At 42.1% G+C, this 25,204-nt stretch overlaps 1 protein-coding gene across 1 annotated transcript in view; it reads right to left on the reverse strand.

The window, feature by feature from the left end:
• The window catches only part of LOC142245308 (uncharacterized), a 452,975-nt gene that overhangs the window by 238,583 nt on the left and 189,188 nt on the right, over nucleotides 1-25,204 (reverse strand). Inside the window, exons 20-25 of the mRNA XM_075317926.1 lie at nucleotides 23,858-23,949; nucleotides 21,439-21,608; nucleotides 19,250-19,409; nucleotides 11,511-11,590; nucleotides 7,827-8,007; nucleotides 679-834 (exon numbers count right to left, since the gene is read on the reverse strand). Coding sequence (XP_075174041.1) covers nucleotides 679-834; nucleotides 7,827-8,007; nucleotides 11,511-11,590; nucleotides 19,250-19,409; nucleotides 21,439-21,608; nucleotides 23,858-23,949 — 839 coding nt within the window. The remainder of the gene's footprint in view (nucleotides 1-678; nucleotides 835-7,826; nucleotides 8,008-11,510; nucleotides 11,591-19,249; nucleotides 19,410-21,438; nucleotides 21,609-23,857; nucleotides 23,950-25,204) is intronic.

A 25,204-nucleotide genomic window follows, 5' to 3' on the forward strand; every position in this document is an offset into this window, starting at 1 on the left:
ACAGAAGACAATATGGGCACATTACCACAGGAGACAATATGGGCACATTACCACAGGAGACAATATGGGCACATTACCACAGGGGACAATATAGGCACATTACTACCAGTAGCTGCTGTGTTTCCCACCCTAGGCTTATACTCAATTCAATAAGTCTTCCCAGTTTTTTGTGGTAAAATTAGGTGCCTCAGCTTATACTTGAGTATATATGGTAACTTAATTTAGCTAATAAGGGAAGAAATGCTGCAGAAATTCTGCAACATCAAAAACTCACCAAAAGCTCATCCCAGTAAAGCAATTTAGGAAATGCTCCTAACCCCATGGTATATGTAATATAATATCTGCTATGAATGACTAAAAAAATCCTGTAATATCATTACACCAGTAAAAACTGCCGGATCTGAACTTTCAGTAAAACGTATGCAATTTGTCCTCTTCGGAATCTTCACTTTTTTTGCACATCGGAAACTGTAATTGCATGGACTGTCACTTATCATTCATTATAGACTGGCACCCCCCAAAACAAAGTATGGCTGAAAAATTCATTTTTATTTTCTCTGTTGTAGGGTCAGACCTCACAATCGACTGTTTGCATATCAGGGTCTTCCTATTACCGGTGAGAATTGGCCCCTAACCCGGCTTCAATCTAGAGTGTATTGTAGACTTTAGACACCTTACCCAAAAGGCCATACTTGATTCTCATGGCATTTGTCCATATACTTCCTCGCTGTTGCAGAAGTCCGATACCATATGACCCAAACACACCGGGAACATAAGCTTCACTCTCTAGTGAATATTGCTTTATTTTATCATCAGACTTTTTATCAATTATAACTGTATAAAAAAAAAAGAAACAAAAATGATAATTGATATAATGGACATACAAATACAATACAAACTAACAACTTAGTAAATTCAGACAAAATATAGTAATTTTTTACCAATAAATAACCAAGGCAAATTCAATTCAAATGTGCTCAATATTCAAATCAAGCACCAAGATGGAAAAAAAAAAATCAGAACTAGTTTTTAAACATGGACTTGTAAGTAAAGATGAGGGAACTTGTTAAAAAAAAGATGCGCCAATTTCAAATTCGGTATCAGCCTTGGCTTGTTCAGCTTGCGATGGGATCCATGAGCAATTTTCTCAAAACTCGGTAAAGATCGGTTTTGTTCGGTAATGGTTCGCGGTTACACTACTGCAGAAACCATACACTTCTGGCCCCATCACAGCCAAGTCAAGTATTGACATAGCTGTGATTGGCTAAGAAAATCACTGTTTAAAAAGGAAGCAAAATAGTTAAAGCAGGACATACTTACTAGTCTTTGCGCGGCTGTAACACTACTTCAGGGGCTGCTCATTATCCCTCATGCGTATGCATTGCTTCCCCCGCCTACTGTCTTTGATAGCATCTTTGATTGGTGCAGTCTGACTGCTGGTATCTCTGGTTGGTTGCTTTTCACATAGGATTGGTTGCTTTTCACATAAGATTAGAAATGGGGGGGTCTCATAGACGTCTCCCATTACTAATCTAGGGCTTTTTTATTTATATACAGTGCCTACAAGTAGTATTCAACCCCCTGCAGATTTAGCAGGTTTACACATTCGGAATTAACTTGGCATTGTGACATTTGGACTGTAGATCAGCCTGGAAGTGTGAAATGCACTGCAGCAAAAAAGAATGTTATTTCTTTTTTTATTTTTTTTTTAAATTGTGAAAAGTTTATTCAGAGGGTCATTTATTATTCAACCCCTCAAACCACAAGAATTCTGTTTGGTTCCCCTAAAGTATTAAGAAGTATTTCAGGCACAAAGAACAATGAGCTTCACATGTTTGGATTAATTATCTCTTTTTCCAGCCTTTTCTGACTAATTATGAACCTCCCCAAACTTGTGAACAGCACTCATACTTGGTCAACATGGGAAAGACAAAGGAACATTCCAAGGCCATCAGAAACAAGATCGTGGAGGGTCACAAGGCTGGCAAGGGGTACAAAACCCTTTCCAAGGAGTTGGGCCTACCTGTCTCCACTGTTGGGAGCATCATCCAGAAGTGGAAGGCTTATGGAACTACTGTTAGCCTTCCACGGCCTGGACAGCCTTTGAAAGTTTCCACCCGTGCCGAGGCCAGGCTTGTCCGAAGAGTCAAGGCTAACCCAAGGACAACAAGGAAGGAGCTCCGGGAAGATCTCATGGCAGTTGGGACATTGGTTTCAGTCAATACCATAATTAACGTACTCCACCGCAATGGTCTCCATTCCAGACGAGCCCGTAAGGTACCTTTACTTTCAAAGTGTCATGTCAAGGCTCGTCTACAGTTTGCTCATGATCACTTGGAGGACTCTGAGACAGACTGGTTCAAGGTTCTCTGGTCTGATGATACCAAGATCGAGATCTTTGGTGCCAACCACACACGTGACGTTTGGAGACTGGATGGCACTGCATACGACCCCAAGAATACCATCCCTACAGTCAAGCATGGTGGTGGCAGCATCATGCTGTGGGGCTGTTTCTCAGCCAAGGGGCCTGGCCATCTGGTCCGCATCCATGGAAAGATGGATAGCACGGCCTACCTGTAGATTTTGGCCAAGAACGTCCGCTCCTCCATCAAGGATCTTAAGATGGGTCGTCATTTCATCTTCCAACAAGACAACGACCCAAAGCACACAGCCAAGAAAACCAAGGCCTGGTTCAAGAGGGAAAAAATCAAGGTGTTGCAGTGGCCTAGTAAGTCTCCTGACCTTAACCCAATTGAAAACTTGTGGAAGGAGCTCAAGATTAAAGTCCACATGAGACACCCAAAGAACCTAGATAACTTGGAGAAGATCTGCATGGAGGAGTGGGCCAAGATAACTCCAGAGATCTGTGCCGGCCTGATCAGGTCTTCTAAAAGACGATTATTAGCTGTAATTGCAAACAAGGGTTATTCCACAAAATATTAAACCTAGGGGTTGAATAATAATTGACCCACACTTTTATGTTGAAAATTTATTAAAATTTAACTGAGCAACATAACTTGTTGGTTTGTAAGATTTATGCATCTGTTAATAAATCCTGCTCTTGTTTGAGGTTTGCAGGCTCTAGCTTATTTGCATCTTACCAAATCTGCTAAATCTGCAGGGGGTTGAATACTACTTGTGTATATATATATACACTGTATATATATATATATATATATATATATATATATATATATATTTATTTCGTTGTTTGTTTGTTTTTTTAAATTGATGAATACACTGGTGGCCAATGGCCATAATGCCATATGGATGACTATTGGGTGCATTATAATATATGAAGGACTATTGGGGTTCATTATAATATATGGAGGACTATGTGGGATGCATTATAATATATGGAGGACTTTGGGGAGTGCACTATGTTTGCATATTTGTCTATTACACAATATGTATTATACTGGCCGGGCCAGGTAGTCACAGATACGGCCCTGCGTTACACCAGTCCCCTAACAAGGTGACAGCAGCCAAACATTTAAACCCTAGTCACCCCCCCTCAATGCTTGATGGACACACCAGGGGGCAGAGCTAGACGGTTGGACACGCCCACCGAGGAGTTCGGATGGCCTAAGGCGGGAAAAGATGGCAGTTCAGTTTGAGAGTTGAGTGGAGGAGGTCAGGCCTGTGTGACAGGCCTGTAGCAGACTGACAGATGCCAGGGTAGGAGCCCGGGTACCTTTGGCTAGGAGGCAGACGGAGGCCTCTATCTGCAGGAGCCGGGAAGACGGCTCGGTAGAACCGAGGTGGACTGGGACAGGGTAGTGGCCTGCCAGTACCGACCCGGGGAACCGACTCGGAAACCGGAGCACAAAGGGGGGTACTCAGACCCTGAAGCAAGGTCCAGAAGCGACTGGGGGCTAGCTAATTAACTGATTGTGGCCAGGACTATAGGTCCTGTCCCACCCAAAGTCCCGACTGAAGGCAACAGCCCAACGAGGGGGATAGAAAGCCACCACCACTGCAGAGAGATCCCACGGGCCAGCGTCTGCGGGCAAAGGGTTCCTCAGGCAACCACAAGCCGGGGAGCGGACTCCTGAAGTTGCAATGTGGTGCCAATTATATTATATGGAGCACTATGGGGTGCATGGTACTATATGGAGGACTATGATGGGGTGATTATACTATTTGAAGGGTTGTGCAGTGGCCACTAAATACCTTATGGAGGTCTATTTGAGGGCCATTATACAGTATGCAAGCAATTATACAGTCTGAAGGTTTATGTGGGGTCCATCATACTGTGCGGAGGCCATTAAACAGTGGAAAGAGGTGTGAGGACAATTAATGCAATTCACACATTTCGCTTGGCCCTTACCTCGGCTAAACAGAATTACTTCAAAAACCTCATATCCTCTTTAACACACAACCCCAAACAGCTATTTAACACTTTTACCTCCCTCCTTCGCCCACCGCTGCCCCCTCCAACCTCCCTCATCTCCGCAGAAGAATTTGCCACATATTTCAAAGAAAAGATCGACCAAACCAGACAAGTCTTTTCTGCTGAACCACCACAACCCCTTTATATAACAGACCACTGCCCCTCCCCCATAAACTTCCTCCCCACTATCACCGAAGGAGAGCTTGCACATCTTCTCTCAAAAGCGCACCTCACTACATGCGCACTTGACCCCATCCCATCCCACCTCCTCCCCAACCTCACCACTATCCTTATTCCCGCCTTATCCCATCTCTTCAACCTATCTCTAACAACTGGTACCTTCCCTTCTGCCTTTAAGCATGCAACAGTCACACCTATCCTAAAGAAACCTTCCCTCGACCCAACCTCTACTACCAGCTATCGACCCATATCGCTACTCCCACTTGCCTCAAAACTCCTGGAACAGCATGTCCATGCTGAACTTTCCTCCCACCTCTCTTCTAACTCTCTCTTTGACAACCTACAGTCCGGCTTCCGTCCACATCATTCCACTGAAACTGCCCTGACTAAAATCACAAATGACTTACTTACCGCCAAAGCTAACAACCACTTCTCTGTACTCCTACTTCTAGACCTATCCTCAGCCTTTGACACTGTTGACCACTCCCTGCTACTACAGATCCTCTCTTCCCTTGGTGTCAGAGACCTCGCTCTCTCTTGGATCTCTTCATACCTCTCCAACCGCACTTTTAGTGTCTCCCATTCCCACACAACCTCTTCATCCCGTTCTCTCTCTGTTGGTGTCCCTCAAGGCTCTGTCCTGGGACCCTTACTTTTTTCTATCTATACATTTGGCCTGGGACAACTCATAAAGTCCCATGGCTTCCAGTACCACCTATATGCTGATGACACTCAGATCTACCTCTCTGGTCCAGATGTCACATCTCTGCTGTCCAGAATCCCAGAGTGCCTATCTGCTATATCTTCCTTCTTTTCCTCTCGCTTCCTAAAGCTCAATATGGCCAAAACTGAACTGATCATCTTTCCTCCATCTCCCCTGCACTCTCCACCTGATCTATCCATTACAATTAATAACATCACGCTCTCCCCAGCACCCAAAGTTCGGTGCCTCGGAGTGACCTTTGACTCTGCCCTGTCCTTCATACCGCACATCCAATCCCTCACCACCTCCTGCCGTTTTCAACTCAAAAATATCTCCAGAATCCGCCCTTTTCTCAATCCCCAATCTACAAAAATTCTAGTGCACGCCCTCATAATCTCCCGCATCGACTACTGCAACATCCTCCTCTGTGGTCTCCCTGCTAACACACTCGCCCCTCTCCAGTCCATCCTTAACTCTGCTGCCCGACTGATCCACCTCTCTCCTCAATACCACCCCGCTTCTCCTCTCTGCAAGTCCCTCCACTGGCTCCCAATCTTCCACCGTATCCAATTCAAATTACTAACACTGACCTACAAAGCTATCCATAATCTGTCTCCTCCATATATCTCTGAACTAATCTCTCGCTACACTCCAAAACGTAACCTCCGGTCCTCCCAAGATCTCCTTCTATCCTCCTCTCTCATTCGCTCCTCATGCAACCGACTCCAAGACTTCTCCCGAGCATCCCCAGTCTCCTGGAACTCACTGCCTCAACACGTCAGACTATCTACTACACTCGCAAGCTTCAAACGGAACCTAAAGACTCATCTGTTCAGAAATGCCTATAACCTTCAATGACCTCACTGCTTCACCCCCGTGCGGAGCTGCCGCCCCACCACCGTGCGGAGCTGCCGCCCCACCCCCGTGCGGAGCTGCCGCCCCACCACCGTGCGGAGCTGCCGCCCCACCACCGTGCGGAGCTGCCGCCCCACCACCGTGCGGAACTGCCGCCCCACCACCGTGCGGAGCTGCCGCCCCACCACCGTGCGGAGCTGCCGCCCCACCACCGTGCGGAGCTGCCGCCCCACCACCATGCGGAGCTGCCGCCCCACCACCGTGCGGAGCTGCCGCCCCACCACCGTGCGGAGCTGCCGCCCCACCACCGTGCGGAGCTGCCGCCCCACCACCGTGCGGAGCTGCCGCCCCACCTACACCCCACCTACTGTCTCCTCCCCAAAATCCTTTAGGATGTAAGCCCGCAAGGGCAGGGCCCTCTTCCCCCTGTGCTAGTCTGTCTATTGTAACGTGTACATGTATTCTGTATGTAACCCCCTCATGTACAGCACCATGGAATCAATGGTGCTCTATAAATAAACAATAATAATAATAATAATAATAATACTCTATGTTGCCTAATATACTGCATTGACGGCTGTGTAGGAGTTACAGTTGTGGATCGTATCATGTTGGGGTCATCACCATACATTGCTAGGGTAGTTGAGGGGGGTTACAGTAGGGTCCTCATACTCTGTGTGTGGAGGGTACTGTGAAGGAATTCATTGTAGGGTATCATACAGTGTTTGTGGGGAACGTTTGTTGGCATCATACTTTATGGGTGCAATGAAAGGGGAATCTACTGGCTTCAATAGGACGTAAATCACTTTGTAATGTTGTCAGATATGTTCTTATGTGACCCAGCCAAATATTAAATATTTTTTTCAATTTTTATTTTGTTTGTGGTGAAGGGAAGGTGGGGCTCAAATAAAACTTCCGCTATGGGGCCCCATGATTTCTATACATACCCCTGATTCTGCGGTATATTTTTTTGCAGGCAGTTGTATTAAAAAATGACATGGTGGGATTCCACCATGATACAATTGAGATGGTGGGATCCCAAAAGACTTGAATATTTTTAGCAGATATCACTGAGTTAAGGCCACTTTACACACAGCGACATCGCTAGTGATGTCGCTGGTGAAAGCACCCGCCCCCATCGGTTATGGGTCACGGGCAAATCGCTGCCCGTGGCGCACAACATCGCTAACACCCGTCACACATACTTACCTGCCTAGCGACGTCGCTGTGGCCTCCTTTCTAAGGGGTCGGTTCGTGCGGCGTCACAGCAGCGTCACTAAGCGGCCGCCCAATAGAAGCGGAGGGGCGGAGATGAGCGGCCGTAATATCCCGCCCACCTTTTTCCTTCCTCATTGGCGGCGGCCGCAGGTACGATGTTGTTCCTCGTTCCTGGGGTGTCACACGTAGCGATGTGTGCTGCCGCAGTAACGACGAACAACCTGCGTCCTGCAACAGCAACGATATTTGAGATTAGATCTCACGTGTCAACGATCAACGATGTGGTGAGTATTTTTGATCGTTCACGGTTGCTCGTACGTTTCACACGCAACAACGTCGCTAACGAGGCCAGATGTGCGTCACGAATTCCGTGACCCCAACGACATCTCGTTAGCATTGCCGTTGCATGTAAAGTGGCCTTTAATCACATATTTTATCACTGCATTTAAATATACCATAATAAAATCTGTTACTAACCTGTAATAAAGGCTGTATCCTTCAGTAAGTTATTCAGTGAAGCAGAAAACACCATCTTCTTCCCTAGTTGTTTAGTAATATTTCCTGTGACTATGATGGGGCTGCCATACTTGCTCAACTTCAGTTCTGCCAAAGCTGAGTATCGCTGTTCTCCGCCAACTATCTGCAAATCTGTCATTCCCTGCAATGGACATGGAAACAGTCATTCTCCAAAGTCAATATTATTAAGTGACTTACAACCTACTCAATTTTAAGAGTAATTTGTAACCAGGTTTTTCTGTGTAATCTGAGAACAGCAGAATGTAGAGACAGAGATCCTGATTCAAGTGATGTTTTACTGTTTCCATAAAATCAGTGTTTTATCAGCAGATTATCACTTCAGGACAAGCTCCCTTGTGCCTCCTAGTCCAACCACACCCATACCACTGATAAGCACCTTTCTGTCAATCAGTGGTGTGGGCGGGGTTATACCAGGATCAATATTCTGAGCACTGCTGGATCTGCAAGAGAGAAAACTGTGATTCTATCACAACTGCTGCACCCAGTAAACTAAGTGACACATCACTAGAATCACGGTATCTGTCCCTATATCATGCTTCTGTCAGATTACATAGCAAAAACCTGCTAACAGATTCCATTTAAGAATCAGTTTATGTAGCTTCTATGATTAAGAAAGTCTTTATTTATTCCACAGAGTACTTGTTTTAACCCTTAACATTGGATGATGGGCACAGCAATCATGGGCAGATGTCAATTCCCACATCATGAAGGTCATGGATTTAAACTGTCACTGAGTGAAAACACACAATGACAGCTCCGCACAGCTGACAGGCACAGGAAGAGATGTTGGGACCAATTACAATGGTCCCCACTCACTGATCGCTGTGATTGGTCACAGCATGTGATCAGTGGGAGGTGCTGAAATATCTGCACCTCCCGCATAATAACTGGGGGAGCTTTAGCTGACAGCCCAGCTCCTGCAGTAACAGCCAGGGTGGGAGTACACACCATCACTGACTTATTGACCCTCCAGATGCCATGATATATATTTTTATATATATATATATATATATATATATACACACTATATATATATATATATATATATATATATATATATACACAGTATATATATATATGCAGTATATATATATATATATATATATATATGTACATATATATACAGAGAGAGAGATATCAGGGCATTTAGAAGGTTGTGGCAGGGAAGAGGCTCCCTCTCTCAGCCCCATCGGCACCTTGCAACGATATCATGAGTAGCCAATAGCTTTCGTGGCACCCAGAAGTCAAATAATGACCTCCTTGTGTGTCAGGTATGGTGTCTTGTAAGTCCCAACGCTTTTACCACATGGTGATTGGTGTAAATATCTCCTCCAAAAAACTATTTCTGAATTGCTGCTTTTTACTCTGTGCCTGAAAAGTAGTTTCCGAACACATATGGAGTATTTCTATACTCAGAAGAAATTGCGTAACAACTTTTGTCATCCACTTTTCCTATTACACTTGATAAAAATTAAAACTTTGGGCTTTCAGCATCATTTTTGTTGAAAAAAACCCCTTAATATTTCATTTTAACAGCCCAATATTATAATATTATGCGAAGCACCAATGGGTTCAAGAAGCTCACCATACCCCTGCTTAAATTCCTTGAGTGGTGTAGTTTCTAAAATATTGTCAATTGTAGGGGGTTTCCACTCTTTAGGCACATCAGGGGCTCTGTAAAAGCAAAATAGCTTCCGCTATCTATTCTAACCAAGCTTACGCTTCAAAAGTCAAATAGTGTTCTTTCCCTTCTAAGTCCTGCCATGCTGTATCCAAACAGTAGTTTTCCATTACATATGGTTGTATCAGAAGAAATTGCACATAAAATTATGTGGACAATTTTTTCCTGTTACTCTTGTGAAAATTCAAAATTTGGGACATTTTTGTGGGGGAAATGTATTTCTTCATTTTTGGCTCAACATTATAAATTTCTGTGAGGCATCTGGGTTCAAAGTGCTCACCGCACTTCTAGAAAAATTCTTTGAGGGGTCTAGTTTTCAAAATGGGGTCACTTGTGGGGGTTTCCACTGTTTAGGCACATCAGTGGCTCTGCAAACACAACATGGCATCTGCTATTAATTCCAGGAAATTTTGCATTCTAAAAGTCAAATAGCGCTCCTTCCCTTTCGAGTCCTGCCATGCATATAAACAGTAGTATTCCACCATATATGAGGTATCAACCTATTCAGGAGAAATTGCACAACAAATTGTATGGTTTATTTTTTTCCTGTTACCCTTGTGAAAATAATAAAATGGGCAGCTAAGGAAGCATTTTTCTGGTAAAAATTTGATTTTTTATTTCCATGGCTCAACGTTATGAAGGTCTGTGAAGCACTTGTGGGTTCAAAGTGCTCAACAAACCTCTAGATAAATTCCTTGAGGCGTTTAGTTTCCAAAATGGGGCGACTTGAGTAATGTTTCTACAGTTCATGCATATCAGGGGCTGTTCAAATGTGACATGGCATCTGCTATCTATTCCAGACAATTTTATATTCCAAAAGTCAAATGGTGCTCCTTCCCTTCAGAGCCCTGCCGTGTGCCCAAACAGTAGTTTTCCACCACATATGGGGTATCAGCGTATTGAGGAGAAATTGCCCAACAAATTGTATGATCCATTTTATCCTCTTACACTTGTGAAAATGCAAAATTTGGGGCTACATATGGGAAAAAGTAAAATGTTCATTTTTTTTATTATTCTATATTGCTTTAATTCCTGAGATGCACCTAAAACATTAATAAACATCCGAAGTGTAGCTATGAGCACATTGATGGCTGGAGTTTTTAACATGGTGTCATTTTTGGGTATTTTCTGTCTCATAGGTCCCTCAATGTCACTTGAAATATGATATGGTCCCTAAAATAATTGGTTTTGTACATTTTGTTGGAAAAATAAGAAATTGTGGATAAATTTTAAACCCTTCTAACTTCCTAGCAAAAAAAAATTAAGTTTCAAAAGTAGTATTGATCTAAAGTAGACATGTGGGAATTGTTATTTATTAACTATGTTGTGTGGTATAACTATCTGGTTTAAGGGCAAAATAAATTAAAAGTTTGAAAATTGAAAAATGTTCACATTTATTACTAAATTTTTTATATTTTTAGAATTAAACACAAATGACATCTACCAAAATTTACCACTAGTAGAACGTCATGAAATAACATTTTTTTAAATCACTGGGATATTTTGAAGCGTTCTAGAGTTATTACCCCATGGAGTGAAGCTGGTCAGAATTGAGAAATGAGACTCGGTCATTAACGTACAAAATGGCTATGACATTGATATTAGGATATGCAGTAAATGCCTGATAAATTAGCGTCCCAGATATTTCTCTCTTCGCCAGATCATGGCTGCCATAGACTCCATAGAGTTCAGTGGAGAGGAGGATGAGCGCTGTTTGCTCTTATTTTCCCATAGACTCTCATGTTCCATATTTGAGTCCTCACCCTTTTAGGTGAATCTGATAAGGTCATTGTTGGAGATCCTAAACTCCAACTCTATGAAATTAGTTTTTAGCTACTAAACTAAATGCTACTTGGCGGTAAACAAACTTCCTAAGGAAAGACCTAAGACATGTGGCATTGTTCATTTTGTAATAATTATAAAAAAAAAGTAAATAAAAATACTTTGATATAATATATATCCTTGTCGTCCACAATTAATTCCAAGTGTCCATTCCTAGAGTTTCTTGATGACTCAATTCTTCCTGTTGGCAATGAAAGAAAAAAAATATTTATGTAAAGTGAATATACCAAAATTACTGTACTCAATGTAAAGGTGTAACCGTACTCCCTTCTGCCTCATCACCAAGAACAAGGACCAATCCTTAAAAAAGCATCAGAAACCCTCTTAAGTTAGTACTGCCCTATACCATGATAATGCTAGAAAGAATCTGGGGATCAATTGGCTCCAAAAACATCAAGAGTGTCTTACATTTGATGAGTGGCGCTTAAAGAGAACCAATCTGTCAGCACCTTGGAAATAGTGTTATTTCTGTATAGGTCTTATTTTGTAGAGATCAGGTATGCCAGTCATGAGAGAGCTACATAGAAGACATCTATAAATCAGGCTGGAAGTGCACTGGGGCGGGTCACTGTACTTGAATTGCTTCTTCCTTGAGCACTCATCCGCCATCAGTGCATTTTCAGCCTGATTTGCATGTGGCTTGTATGCTACATTTCTCATGACTGGTACTTTAGATTTCTACATGAAAAGATATAATTTCTATTGGGGGACAAGTGTCTAAACAATCAGACCACAACGTCTATATGTAAAAACATGCTGATAGATTGCTTAAAGCTTTTGTTGGTGCTCTTTTGGGGCTGTATTACATCTTTTACAGGTAGACATGAGCAAACCCGAACTGTAAAGTTTGAAGTTAATACCAAACACTGGTGTCCAGGTCTTGAACTCGAACATGGACTTTTCAAGAAAATCCATCCCCGAGTTCAAGTTCAGCTGTTATTCGTAGGCTAATGAAATTAGTTGAAAGGCTGCAACACAGTCAATCAACAAGGTTGTTGATATGGGGGAGATGGCTGTATGCAGTGAACAAAATAAGTCTTAAAAAAAATTACGTGGGATACCCCCTATTTTTCATAAGCAGCACAGGTAAAGTAGACAGCTGTGGCCTGCAGCCCTCAGCCGCCTGCTTTACTTTGGCTGGTTACCAAAAATAAATTAAAAAAATGACGTAGGTTCTCTCTATTTTTGAGAATTAGCCAAGGTAAAGCAGAACACTGGTATAAAGTCATGGTTATTTGGCCCTACCCAGTTTGAGGCAGCCGTGGGCTGCTATTTTAGGCTAGGAAGGGCCAAATAACCATGGGCCTTCTCAGCCTGAGAATACTAGCTCCCAGAGGCCTGCTTTACCTTGGCTGCTTAACAAAAATAGGGGGGACCACAAGTTGTTTTCTAAAATTATTAAAATAAATAATTTAAAAAAATGAACCTACAGAATAAGGCAGGAACTACAATCTATATATATAATTGCCCTATTCTGTCTCTCTGTCTGTCCAAGAAATGACGTCATACGCTGAAACCGCCTAAACCATGCCCACACAGCTTCAACAGGCCGAACACCCCCCGCACACCCACCCCTCACTCCACCTCATCCAATCAGCAGCGGCCCTGCATCACACCCCCCACACACCCACACCTTACTCTACCCACACCCAATCAGCAGCGATGACCACTCAATTAGAACATGCCCACTCGCCGAAACCCTGACAATGCCATGACACAACCGGCAGACAGGAGCAAGGGACACCGCAATGCAAGCTCCCTACACCTGACGCGATGGAGCACAGTAAGCACCGACCCACAGGAGGCCCCAAAGCGCAGGTCAGTGACTCAACTACGCCACAGAGACACAGAGGAACGGGGACCGGAAGTGACACAACTGCGGCATTGCAGGGCTTCCCCGCACCACAGAGACACACAGAGTGACAAGGACTGGAGGAGATGCAGCTGCGACATTGCAGGGCTTCCCAACACCACAGAGACACATAGAGGGACAGGGACAGGAGGAGACGCAGCTGTGGCGCACTAGGAACCCAGCACTCCGAGACGCAGCTCTCCCACTAACCAACAATAAATGCAGGGGAAGCACATGACTACCTAAATATTAACAATGCTGTGAATGTTAACGAGACGCTCATTACTATTCATGAGCCGCTCATTACTATTAATGTTCGGCTACTTAACATTCACTGCAGTGTTAATATTTAAGTAGCCATGTGCTTCCCCTGCATTCATCGGTGGTTAGATGGAGAGCTGCATCCCAGAGTGCTCATGAGCCAATCATTACTTTTAATGGCCAGCGGGAAATGAAGCCACATACACACCACGACTCCCACACAGCCCAACACAGCCCCCCCCCCCCCCACACACACACACACACACACACAACCCTGCTCATATCAAATGCGCTCCCCACACACACACAGCCACCCACACACGGGCGCACACACACACAGCCACACACAAACACCCCCGCACACACACATCACCCCACAATCACACGCCCCCACACACACACCGCGGCACACAGAGAAATACACACACACCCCACAACACACACACATCGTCCCACAAACGCACCGCAACACACACAGAACGCAATACACACACACCATGCAACACAAACACCACCCTACACAGACACCCACATACCAGGATGGGGGCCATACAAGGATCTATACACAAGGATCCTGCCTATACCACGAGGAGGCCACATACCAGGATGGGGCCACATACCAGCATCAACCCACATACCAGGATGGGGGCCATACAAGGATGGAGACTATACCCGGATGGGACACAGACCAGAATGCTGCATACACAAGGATCCTACCTATACCACGATGGGGGCACATGTCAGGATAGTGGCTACACCACGATGGGGGCACATACCAGCATGGGGCTACATCACAGCATCAGCCCACATACCAGGCCAACCACACCTCCCAACGCCACAGCCTGCAACTCACCGACGGCCACAGTGGAAAAGCAGTTAATCATACATTAACTACACAATAAATTCTAGAATACCCCATGCGTTAGAATCGGGCCACCATCTAGTAGTAATAGAAAGGGGCAGAAGGCCATGACACACACGTTCTCTTGTCCTGGCAACGTCATGTCATCAGATCGCTGACCACGTGACCCACACTCCTGTGATGGATGACGCACTCACAGTACACGTCATCCACCGGAGCATGCAACATGCTGCCTGATGCACCCGATAATCAGGAAAGAACCAATAAACCTGCATCTAATTTGGTTACTATAAAAAGCACACAGACTCAAGCACATACAGTACAGACAAAAAGTTTGGACACACCTTCTCATTCAAAGAGTTTTCATTATTTTCATGACTCTGAAAATTGTAGATTCACATTGAAGGCATCAAAACTATGAATTGACACATGTGGAATGAAATACTTAACAAAAAAGTGTGAAAGTACTGAAAATATGTCTTATATTCTAGGTTCTTCAAAGTAGCCACCTTTTGCTTTGATTACTGCTTTGCACACTCTTGGCATTCTCTTGATTAGATTCAAGAGGTAGTCACCGGAAATGGTTTTCCCTTCACAGGTGTGTCCAGTCAGGTTTAATAAGTGTGATTTTTTGCCTTATAAATGAGGTTGGGACCATCAGTTGTGTTGTGCAGAAGTCTGGTGGATACACAGCTGATAGTCCTACTGAATAGACTGTTAGAATTTGTATTATGGCAAGAAAAAAGCAGCTAAGTAAAGAAAAACGAGTGGCCATCATTACTTTAAGAAATGAAGGTCAGTCAGTCCAAAAAACTGGGAAAACTTTGAAAGTGTCTCCAAGTGCAGAGGCAAAAACCATCAAACGCTACAAAAAAACTGGCTTACATGAGGATCGCCCCAGGAACGGAAGACCAAGAGTCACCTTTCCTGCGGAGGATAAGTTTATCCGAGTCACCAGCCTCAGAAATTGCAGATTAACAGCTGCTCAGATTAGAGACCAGGTCAATGCCACACAGAATTCTAGCAGCAGACACATCTCTAGAACAACTGTTAAGAGGAGACTTTGTGCAGCAGGCCTTCATGGTAAAATAGCTGCTAGGAAACCACTACTAAGGACAGGCAACAAGCAGAAGAGACTTGTTTGGGCTAAAGAACACAAGCAATGGACATTAGACCAGTGAAAATCTGTGCTTTGGTTTGATGAGTCCAAACTTGAGATCATTGGATCCAACCACCGTGTCTTTGTGCGACGCAGAAAAGGTGAACTGATGGACTCTATATGCCTGGTTCCCACTGTGAAGCATGGAGGAGGAGGTGTGATGGTGTGGTGGTGCTTTGTTAGTGACACTGTTGGGGATTTATTCAAAATTGAAGGCATACTGAACCAGCATGGCTACCACAGCATCGTTCAGCGGCATGCTATTCCATGCAGTTTGCGCTTAGTTGGACCATCATTTATATTTCAACAGGACAATGACCCCAAACACACCTCCAGGCTCTGTAAGGGCTATTTGACGAAGAAGGAGAGTGATGGGATGCTATGCCAGATGAACTGGCCTCCACAGTCACCAGACCTGAACCCAATCAAGATGGTTTGGGGTGACCTGGACCATAGAGTGAAGGCCAACAAGTGCTAAGCATCTCTGGGAACTCCTTCAAGACTGTTGGAAGACCATTTCCGGTGACTACCTCTTGAAGCTCATCAAGAGAATACCAAGAGTGTGCAAAGCAGTAATCAAAGCAAAAGGTGACTACTTTGAAGAACCTAAAATATAAGGCATATTTTCAGTTGTTTCACACTTTTTTGTTAAGTATTTCATTCCACATTTGTTAATTCATCGTTTTGATGCCTTCAATGTGAATCTACAATTTTCAGAGTCATGGAACTAAAGAAAACTCTTTGAATGAGAAGGTGTGTCCAAACTTTTGGTCTGTACTGTACATCTCCTGATGAAACTGAAGAGGTGGTGAAACGCGTGTCAAGGTGGAATGATTGAGGTTACTATTGCATACACATCTACAGTATATAACCACAGATATTTATAGGATACTATATCCTGCAGTTGTCAGCAAATATATATGGGGTTCCATTAAAAACATAGAGAGTTGCAGTGATCCTAGGTATTACTCTCTATATAACTGTGAGTAAGTTTTCACACTGAGCTTCTGATGGTCATTTAAACCTTGCTACTTTGCCTTAAAATAAGTTTTTCGCTTTATTGTAAACCAATGCTATATTTTATTGTATATCTTTGTAGCATATATTTATGTTGTCAGGTTTAGTTGTGGTGTGCGACCTCTCTATATATTTGTATTACCCTTTTTCTACAGCAGACCCCTTACCCCTCAATGGGTACCTTTATAAAGTATTTTATACTGTATGTATAGCATTCATTAAAATAGTAAAAACCTTTCTATTACTATTGTAGTCCATGACTTACTTTGTAGGTTTGAATGTTATTACGTTATGTAGGGAATTTTTATAGGATATAAACATAGAGGATTTATATAGGTTATATCATTTAAAAAAACAGACTGGGGTCCGCTCTATTTTTGATATCTAGCCAAGGTAAAGCAGACAGCTGAGGGCTGCAGCCTCCAGATGTCTACTTTACCTGCACTGGTTATCAAAAATAAGGGGAACCCCAGGCCGTTTTTAAAAGAAAAAATGTAATCCTTATTCACATTTGTATTCCACAATAAAGAAAAAAATGAGTGGAACTCCCCATAGTATGCAAAACTGGTTACTTTATTCTGTGAATTTCCATAAAATCACAGTGGGTTGGGAGATAGATAGACGCCGCATATCTGACGACGACCGTTTCGTGCCAAAGCGCTTCAACAGTTCCTCATTTACTTTTGTTTGCAGGGCAATTGTCCTGCTCTTATCCATATTTTGCTTCCTTTTGCAGCCCCCTAGCCCTTTCTCTGACCATTTTACAGCACCAAAGTTTGGGTCACCTTTGAGTTATATGGGGTTCAGGGTCCAGGGTTAAGTTCAGGTCAAGTCCAGGTCCCAAATCAAACTTTTACCGCTGTATCTTATCTGACCGCTGTATCTTATCTTTTTAGACTAGCTTGTAACAGGGTTGGTGCCTCAGGATTGGAGGATTGCTGATGTAGTACCGATATTTAAGAAAGGTAAGAGGGTGGATCCAGGCAACTACCGTCCAGTAAGCCTGACATCAGTAGTATGCAAAGTTTTTGAGGGCATTTTAAGGGATGACATGCAAAAATATGTTGCAGAAAATAATATAATAACTGACAAACAGCATGGATTCATGAAAGATAAGTCGTGTCTAACCAACCTGTTGGGGTTCTATGAGGGGGTAAGTGCAAACCTGGATATTGCTAATGCAGCTGATGTGATTTATTTGGACTTTGCAAAGGCATTTGATACTGTACCACATAATAGCCTTATACTAAAGCTCCAGAAGCAAGGACTAGGGGAAACTATATGCAACTGGGTAAGGAATTGGCTAAAAGATAGGAAACAAAGAGTAGTCACAAATGGAACATTCTCTAAATGGGAGTGCCACAGGGATCTGTGCTAGGACCAATTCTTTTTAATCTCTTTATTAATGACCTTGTGGATGGGATTGATAGTAAAGTGTCAGTCTTTGCTGATGACACCAAACTATGTAGGATATTAAAAACTGACCATGATAGTATAATATTACAAAAATATCTGGATAAGATGTCAGAATGGGCAGATACTTGGCAAATGAGATTTAATGTTGATAAATGTAAAGTAATGCACCTAGGACGGAGTAATCCTATAACTGCGTATACATTAAATGGAAGTAAACTCGGGACTACAGAACAGGAGAAGGACTTGGGTATTCTCATTACAAATAAGCTGAGCAGCAGCACTCAATGTCAAGCAGCAGCTGCAAAAGCAAACAAGATGCTAGGGTGAATAAAAAGAGAGATTAGATCCCGTGATCCCTACGTATTATTACCCCTCTATAAATCACTTGCAAGGCCACATCTGGAATATGGGATTCAGTTTTGGGCTCCACATTTTAAAAAGGACATTCAGAAGTTAGAGTCAGTTCAAAGGCGGGCAACTAGACTACTACAAGGAATGGAAGGCCTCCCATATGATGACAGGTTGAAAAAGTTAGATATGTTTAGCTTAGAAAAAAGACGTCTCAAAGGAGATCTCATTTATATGTATAAATACATGTGTGGTCAATATAAAGGACTGGCACATGACTTATTCCTTCCAAAGACAGTACTAACGACCAGGGGGCACTCACTGCGAGTGGCATTAAAGCGATTCCGACAGCTAAATAGGAAAGGGTTCTTTACAGTTAGAGCGGTCAGACTGTGGAATGCCCTACCACAAGAGGTAGTGATGGCAGATACTATAACAGCTTTCAAAAAAGGGCTGGATGATTTCCTCAGTACACACAACATTGTTGGTTATAAATGACTTAGTGACTAAATGTAGAACTGGTGGAGGAAGGTTGAACTAGATGGACCTAGGTCTTTTTTCAACTTTAGTAACTATGTAACTATGTAACTATGGTCCAACTGAACCTGGAGAACTCAACTTCCATGCGTTTCGCTCATTCCTAGATATTATTCCAGAGGTAAAACCTTTTCTGTTTGCCCTTTTAGGCCTATATACATCATGTTAAGGTTCCCCAGCATAGATGATTTAGCATGCTCTTGTGTTCCAAGGTCAATCGCTGCTTAGCTTTGTACTTTGAAATTGTCTCGTACTTTGAAATATCGGTTTCCCTCCTTAGATACAAGTCTTTATTACATATCTATGCTCAAGGTACAGTTTTATTACTAGTAATGCTGATGATCAGTACTTGTAAGAAATGTGTGTACTGTAGCTCCACATTACCTACCATCCATCTGAATCTTCTTTTTGGGATGTAAAAGCTTTAGTCTGAATTTCCTATGTGGTATGTTATAATAAAGATCAATACCAACATCCCTTTTCATCTCAGATTTTGGCGTTCCAAGGAAAAAGTGCAATGTGGCTTCATTTGGCAACCATCCACCTCTCTGAAAAAACAGTAGCATAAAGTACAAAAACTCAGCATAAAATACAGGGAAAATGAAATCTATCTTTATATTTCTTCATATTGGTCCAATTGCTGTGGTACCCACAGATCATAAGTATAGGGGTTCCAAACAACTCCTCTGAAAAGAGAGAACAGCAGCCATGTGCACTGTCTCTCCATTGTGTCCCATAGACAATACAAGGATTTGTTGCACACAAAATCAGCTCCATTCAAACGGGGGCTCCAGACTTTCATTCTCATGATTATTGGGGTCCCACAGCAATCAGATCCCAATAAGGACTGGGAATAACAGCAGTCAAACCTGGTTTATGGCATGGGTTATGTAAGGGTTAAAGTGGTATTTCTATGTCAGGGAAAACATATGCTTGTATATATTTGTATAATGAAAAGACATTTTTTAAATAAATGCTATTTATCAATTTGTTAGCTTTCTTATAGGAAATCTGTAACCAGGTTTTTGCTACTTCATCTGAGACCAGCATAATGTAAGAAAGGAGACCCTGATTCCAACAATGTATCACTTAGTTTACTGAGTGCAGCTGTTGTGACACAATCAGAGTTCTTACCTGTAGTATAGCTCAGATCGCTAACCCCGCCCTCACCACAACTCGCTGTGTACATTATATATTGACAGTGAGCTGCTTATCAGAGGAGGGGGAGTGGTCAGACCAGAGCTCGTGTGCACTGTAGTCCATAATTTCCTGATGATAAAACCTTCATTGTGTGGAAAGAACTGCACACAGCCTAATAAGTGATACATCCCTGAATTCAGTGTTTTAATGTTTTAACCCTTACATCATGATGTTTTTTTTATTAAATAGCAAAAACCTGCTGACAGTTTCCTTTTAATTCTGCCTGCTGTCATTTAGTAGGAATCTTCCTTGTTATTTCCAGTTGAAAAAGAAAACTTTCTTGAGGTTTGATAACTGCACTGTCAATGTAAATATCCAAGTATCTGTATTTTGCATGACTGCAAGTAGGGATCTGGAAAACCATATGGAATAATATTTAATTTAAAACAAAACCAAATAGACAGGAATAAATGTCCAACTATCAGCTGTTATTTCTAAAAGTGATGAGAGGACCCGGACTATAAAAGTCCGGATCCGTGTGGTTTCAAAGGTGCCTGGGTGTCAAACCAAGGCCCGGGATTCTTGGTATTGATCCGGATCTCGCACTCAGGAAATGAAAAAAAATAAAAGAATAAAGAAAATAAGAATGAAGCAAGCACTTCATACTTACGAAGGCTCCAACGCGAGCCCCCAGCCTGTGTGACAGCGTCTGACTGCAACTAATCACAGGCGCCAGGGCGACCGGTGGGCAGGGAAAGCAGTGCAGCTGTCTGCAGGTCAGCATTGTGGTATAAAGATAAATAAATAAATCAAACAATTGTCATAATGTCCCTCATATTATAATACCCAGGATGGATAATGCCTTACAGCTACAGGTTGCAGCTTTCAGCCTTGCGTCTATCTTGGTTGTGTATTAAAATAAGAGGAACCTCATGCAGCTTTTTTTTAATATATATACTTATTTAAAGGAATCATTTTTAAAAACGGCATGCGGTCCCCCCTAATTTTGATACCCAACCAAGATAAACCCAATAGCTGGGGGCTGATATTCTCAGCCTGGGGAGTCCCATGGTTATTGGGACCCCCCAGGCTAAAAATAGCAGCCAACAGCCACACCAGAATTGTTGCATCCCATCACTCTATCCCTTCTACCACCATTTTTAATCGCCAGATTCTCACCCCCATAGACTTATATGGGGAACGAAATCTGGCTCGGAACCGTATTTCAGAAATCAGATCACCAGGATCAGCCAGTCCCAGTTATCTGTGAGTCCGCCCATCACTAATTTCTAACCATTTCTTGTGATATTTGGATATATGAATGGATAACAAATAAATACATATGTGGGACTTTGCTACACCACAGTTTTACTCGCTGCAATTAGTCTAATAGTTTCATAAAATCTACAGAAAAAATAAATCATAAATCCGATGTACCTGTGATATATGATTGTAGGAGGCTTCAAGGAGATATTGTTTCAGCCCCTTGTCATGCTTTCTTAATAGGAGCAATGCTTTTCCTGGTCCAGACAAGGGGAAAGGTAAAATATTATCCCCATCAGGGAAAGACAATTCCAAACAAGGCTGCCAACCCAACAGCTTGGAAGCTATGAAAATAAAAGTGCAAATGGTAAATAGCAGCATAGCTTGAATCTGAAGCACCTCAATGCAATATGTCCAATGGGGCCCTTAACTATCACAGGTCTTTAATAGTATTGGTCTTCTCATATGGGCCAAAGAGACGTTTTGGGCCTCTCTAGGCTCTAGCTCCGAGGTGCAACTGCAACCCCTACATGCACTATAGTTACACTCCTGATGGTTAATTGACAAATCCCCAGGGCCAGATGGCATTCATCCACGAATATTGAGGGAATTGAGCTCCGTAATCGACAGACCGCTGTATCTCATCTTTTTAGACTCACTTGTAACAGGGTTGGTGCCTCAGGATTGGAGGATTGCTGATGTGGTACCGATATTTAAGAAAGGTAAGAGGGTAGATCCAGGCAACTACCGTCCAGTAAGCCTGACATCAGTAGTATGCAAAGTTTTTGAGGGCATTTTAAGGGATGACATGCAAAAATATATTGCAGAAAATAATATGATAACTGACAAACAGCATGGATTCATGAAAGATAAGTCGTGTCTAACCAACCTGTTGGGGTTCTATGAGGGGGTAAGTTCAAACCTGGATATTGGTAATGCAGCTGATGTGATTTATTTGGACTTTGCAAAGGCATTTGATACTGTACCACATAATAGCCTTATACTAAAGCTCCAGAAGCAAGGACTAGGGGACACAATATGCAACTGGGTAAGGAATTGGCTAAAAGATAGGAAACAAAGAGTAGTCATAAATGGTACATTCTCTAAATGGGCTATAGTCAGCAGTGGGGTGCCGCAGGGATCTGTGCTTGGACCGATTCTTTTTAATCTCTTTATTAATGACCTTGTGGATGGGATTGATAGTACAGTGTCAGTCTTTGCCGATGACACCAAACTATGTAGGATATTAAAAACTGACCTGGATAGTACAATATTACAAACAGATCTGGATAAGATGTCAGAATGGGCAGATACTTGGCAAATGAGATTTAATGTTGATAAATGTAAAGTAATGCACCTAGGACGAAGTAATCCTATAGCTGCGTATACATTAAATGGAAGTAAACTCGGGACTACAGAACAGGAGAAGGACTTGGGTATTCTCATTACAAATAAGCTGAGCAGCAGCACTCAATGTCAAGCAGCAGCTGCAAAAGCAAACAAGATTCTAGGGTGTATAAAAAGAGAGATTAGATCCCGTGATCCCAACGTATTGTTACCCCTCTATAAATCACTTGTAAGGCCACATCTGGAATACGGGATCCAGTTTTGGGCTCCACATTTTAAAAAGGACATTCAGAAGTTAGAGTCAGTTCAAAGGCGGGCAACTAGACTACTACAAGGAATGGAAGGCCTCACATATGATGACAGGTTGAAAAAGTTAGATATGTTTAGCTTAGAAAAAAGACGTCTCAGAGGAGATCTCATTTATATGTATAAATACATGTGTGGTCAATATAAAGGACTGGCACATGACTTATTTCTTCCAAAGACAGTACTAAGGACCAGGGGGCACTCACTGCGAGTGGAAGAAAAGCGATTCCAACAGCTAAATAGGAAAGGGTTCTTTACAGTTAGAGCAGTCAGACTGTGGAATGCCCTACCACAAGAGGTAGTAATGGCAGATACTATAACAGCTTTTAAAAAAGGGCTGGATGATTTCCTCAGTACACAAAACATTGTTGGTTATAAATGACTTAGTGACTAAATGTAGAACTGGTGGAGGAAGGTTGAACTAGATGGACCTAGGTCTTTTTTCAACCTAAGTAACTATGTAACTATGTAAATGGATATTGGTTTTATTGCCATCATCATGCATTTTAGTTCATATAACTCTGGTGTTCTTCTGCTGAAGTCTATGGATCATATACGTCTACAAATCTGGTTCCATCACTCATATGCTCCCAATAAATGGGCCCTGCAACTCTAGACTTCATTCCTGGAATCTATGTGGTCATGACATGTATAATGGAAAATATCAAAAAGTATAAAATATCAATAAATGAATAGGTTGGTTGTCAGTTTAGAAATAAAAAAATAAAGATTAATAAATATGCAACAAAAAATATAAATATATATTAAAGTTAAATACTAAAACTGAATGGACTGGACTAGTGTGTCCCATAAAATGCCTACAGCACATTTTTGTTATGTAAATGCATTATCAAAAAGTAAAAAAAATAGTAAGTTGAAACCTATTGTATTACAAATTTAATGAGACTTTACAATGTAGATTGTCCATCTGTGATCTTACCTTCCTCATTCATGCAGGACTTTCTTTCAGTCTGGCCTCTAGGACTTTTTATTTTTTCCACAACATCTGTAGTCATAAGGTACAATTGGGAGCTTGAAGAGAACAATAAGTAATTAATAATATCACTTACATGATCAATATCCAAGTAGATATGGGTACAATATAAAACTTCAGGGTGTAACAAAACATCCAAAGTAGAAAAATTAAAGTCATAAAGTCTGGCTATGATTACTGGGTAGTTTGAAATGAGAAGGAAAGTCTTGGAATTTCAGCCTTTCATCATTGCTTTTTCAGTGAAATAAAGGGATTTTTAATTGTTCTACTTGTTGCTGGACATTGATTTGTATGTATTGGATGTATTCCTGCTCCTTCAACAAGGAGTTCTTTTCCCATGCACCATCTGCAATATGAAGTTTTCTTTCTTTTGGAGGCCCAGCTGAGATCATTTTTTTCCCTTATAATTGTGGCAAATATAAAGTTCTGCAGGTAACCCACTAATTAATACTGTGCTTTTTATTTGTTCAAGTATGTAGCTGGCATATCAATAGCTAGGTACAAGTTCTAACATATAATTCCAAGACCTTTATTCTTTCATTTCTGTGTATATGTCTAGCTGAGCTATTAAATATATAAAATATATAACCAAACTATGACATTGAAGATCATTTGTTAAGTAGGGATAGTGACGATTCTGCTACTGCAGATTTCACTGTGGATTTTTGCTGTAGTTATCCAGTCTAGAGATGAGCAGACCCCTGGAAGTTCGCTTCGGTGGGTTCAGATGGACTTTTGATAAAGTTTGGTTTGGGAACTGGACTTGACCTGAACCCCAATGGAAGTCACTATTTGGGCAGTTTGGGTCTCGGACCACATACAGCTAGCCATAAACAGATCACTTTCGGGGGTGGGTGGGAAGGGTTTCTCCATTTTTGTTCGGTGCACACTACATCCAATTACGCTGTTGTTACACCCATTGCGAGCAATTCAAACACTGCAAGCAGCTAGCATGCGTACTCGAGCACAGCGATGCTCACACAAGTGGTTTGAATACGTGAAACACAAACGCTGAACCCGAACTCTGTTTTTTTCTGTAAAGTGTTTGGTATGAACACTAAACACCAAACCTTGGGTTCATTCATCCCTAAACCAGTCCCATGTGGACGTACCCTAGACCTCACTCATCAAATAAATCACATCACACTGTGATAATCACAATCACCTAAAATAACACAGACTAAGAAAGGTTTTACTACACCCCTCTGATCCACATATGCTTTTATTAGAGTAAGGAAGGGATTAACATCTTCAGGCATGCCAAATCTCAAAAGGTGTAATAACTTTTCAGAA

This window comes from Anomaloglossus baeobatrachus, chromosome 7, assembly GCF_048569485.1.
Source record: "Anomaloglossus baeobatrachus isolate aAnoBae1 chromosome 7, aAnoBae1.hap1, whole genome shotgun sequence".
In the NCBI taxonomy this organism is placed as follows: Eukaryota; Metazoa; Chordata; class Amphibia; order Anura; family Aromobatidae; genus Anomaloglossus; species Anomaloglossus baeobatrachus.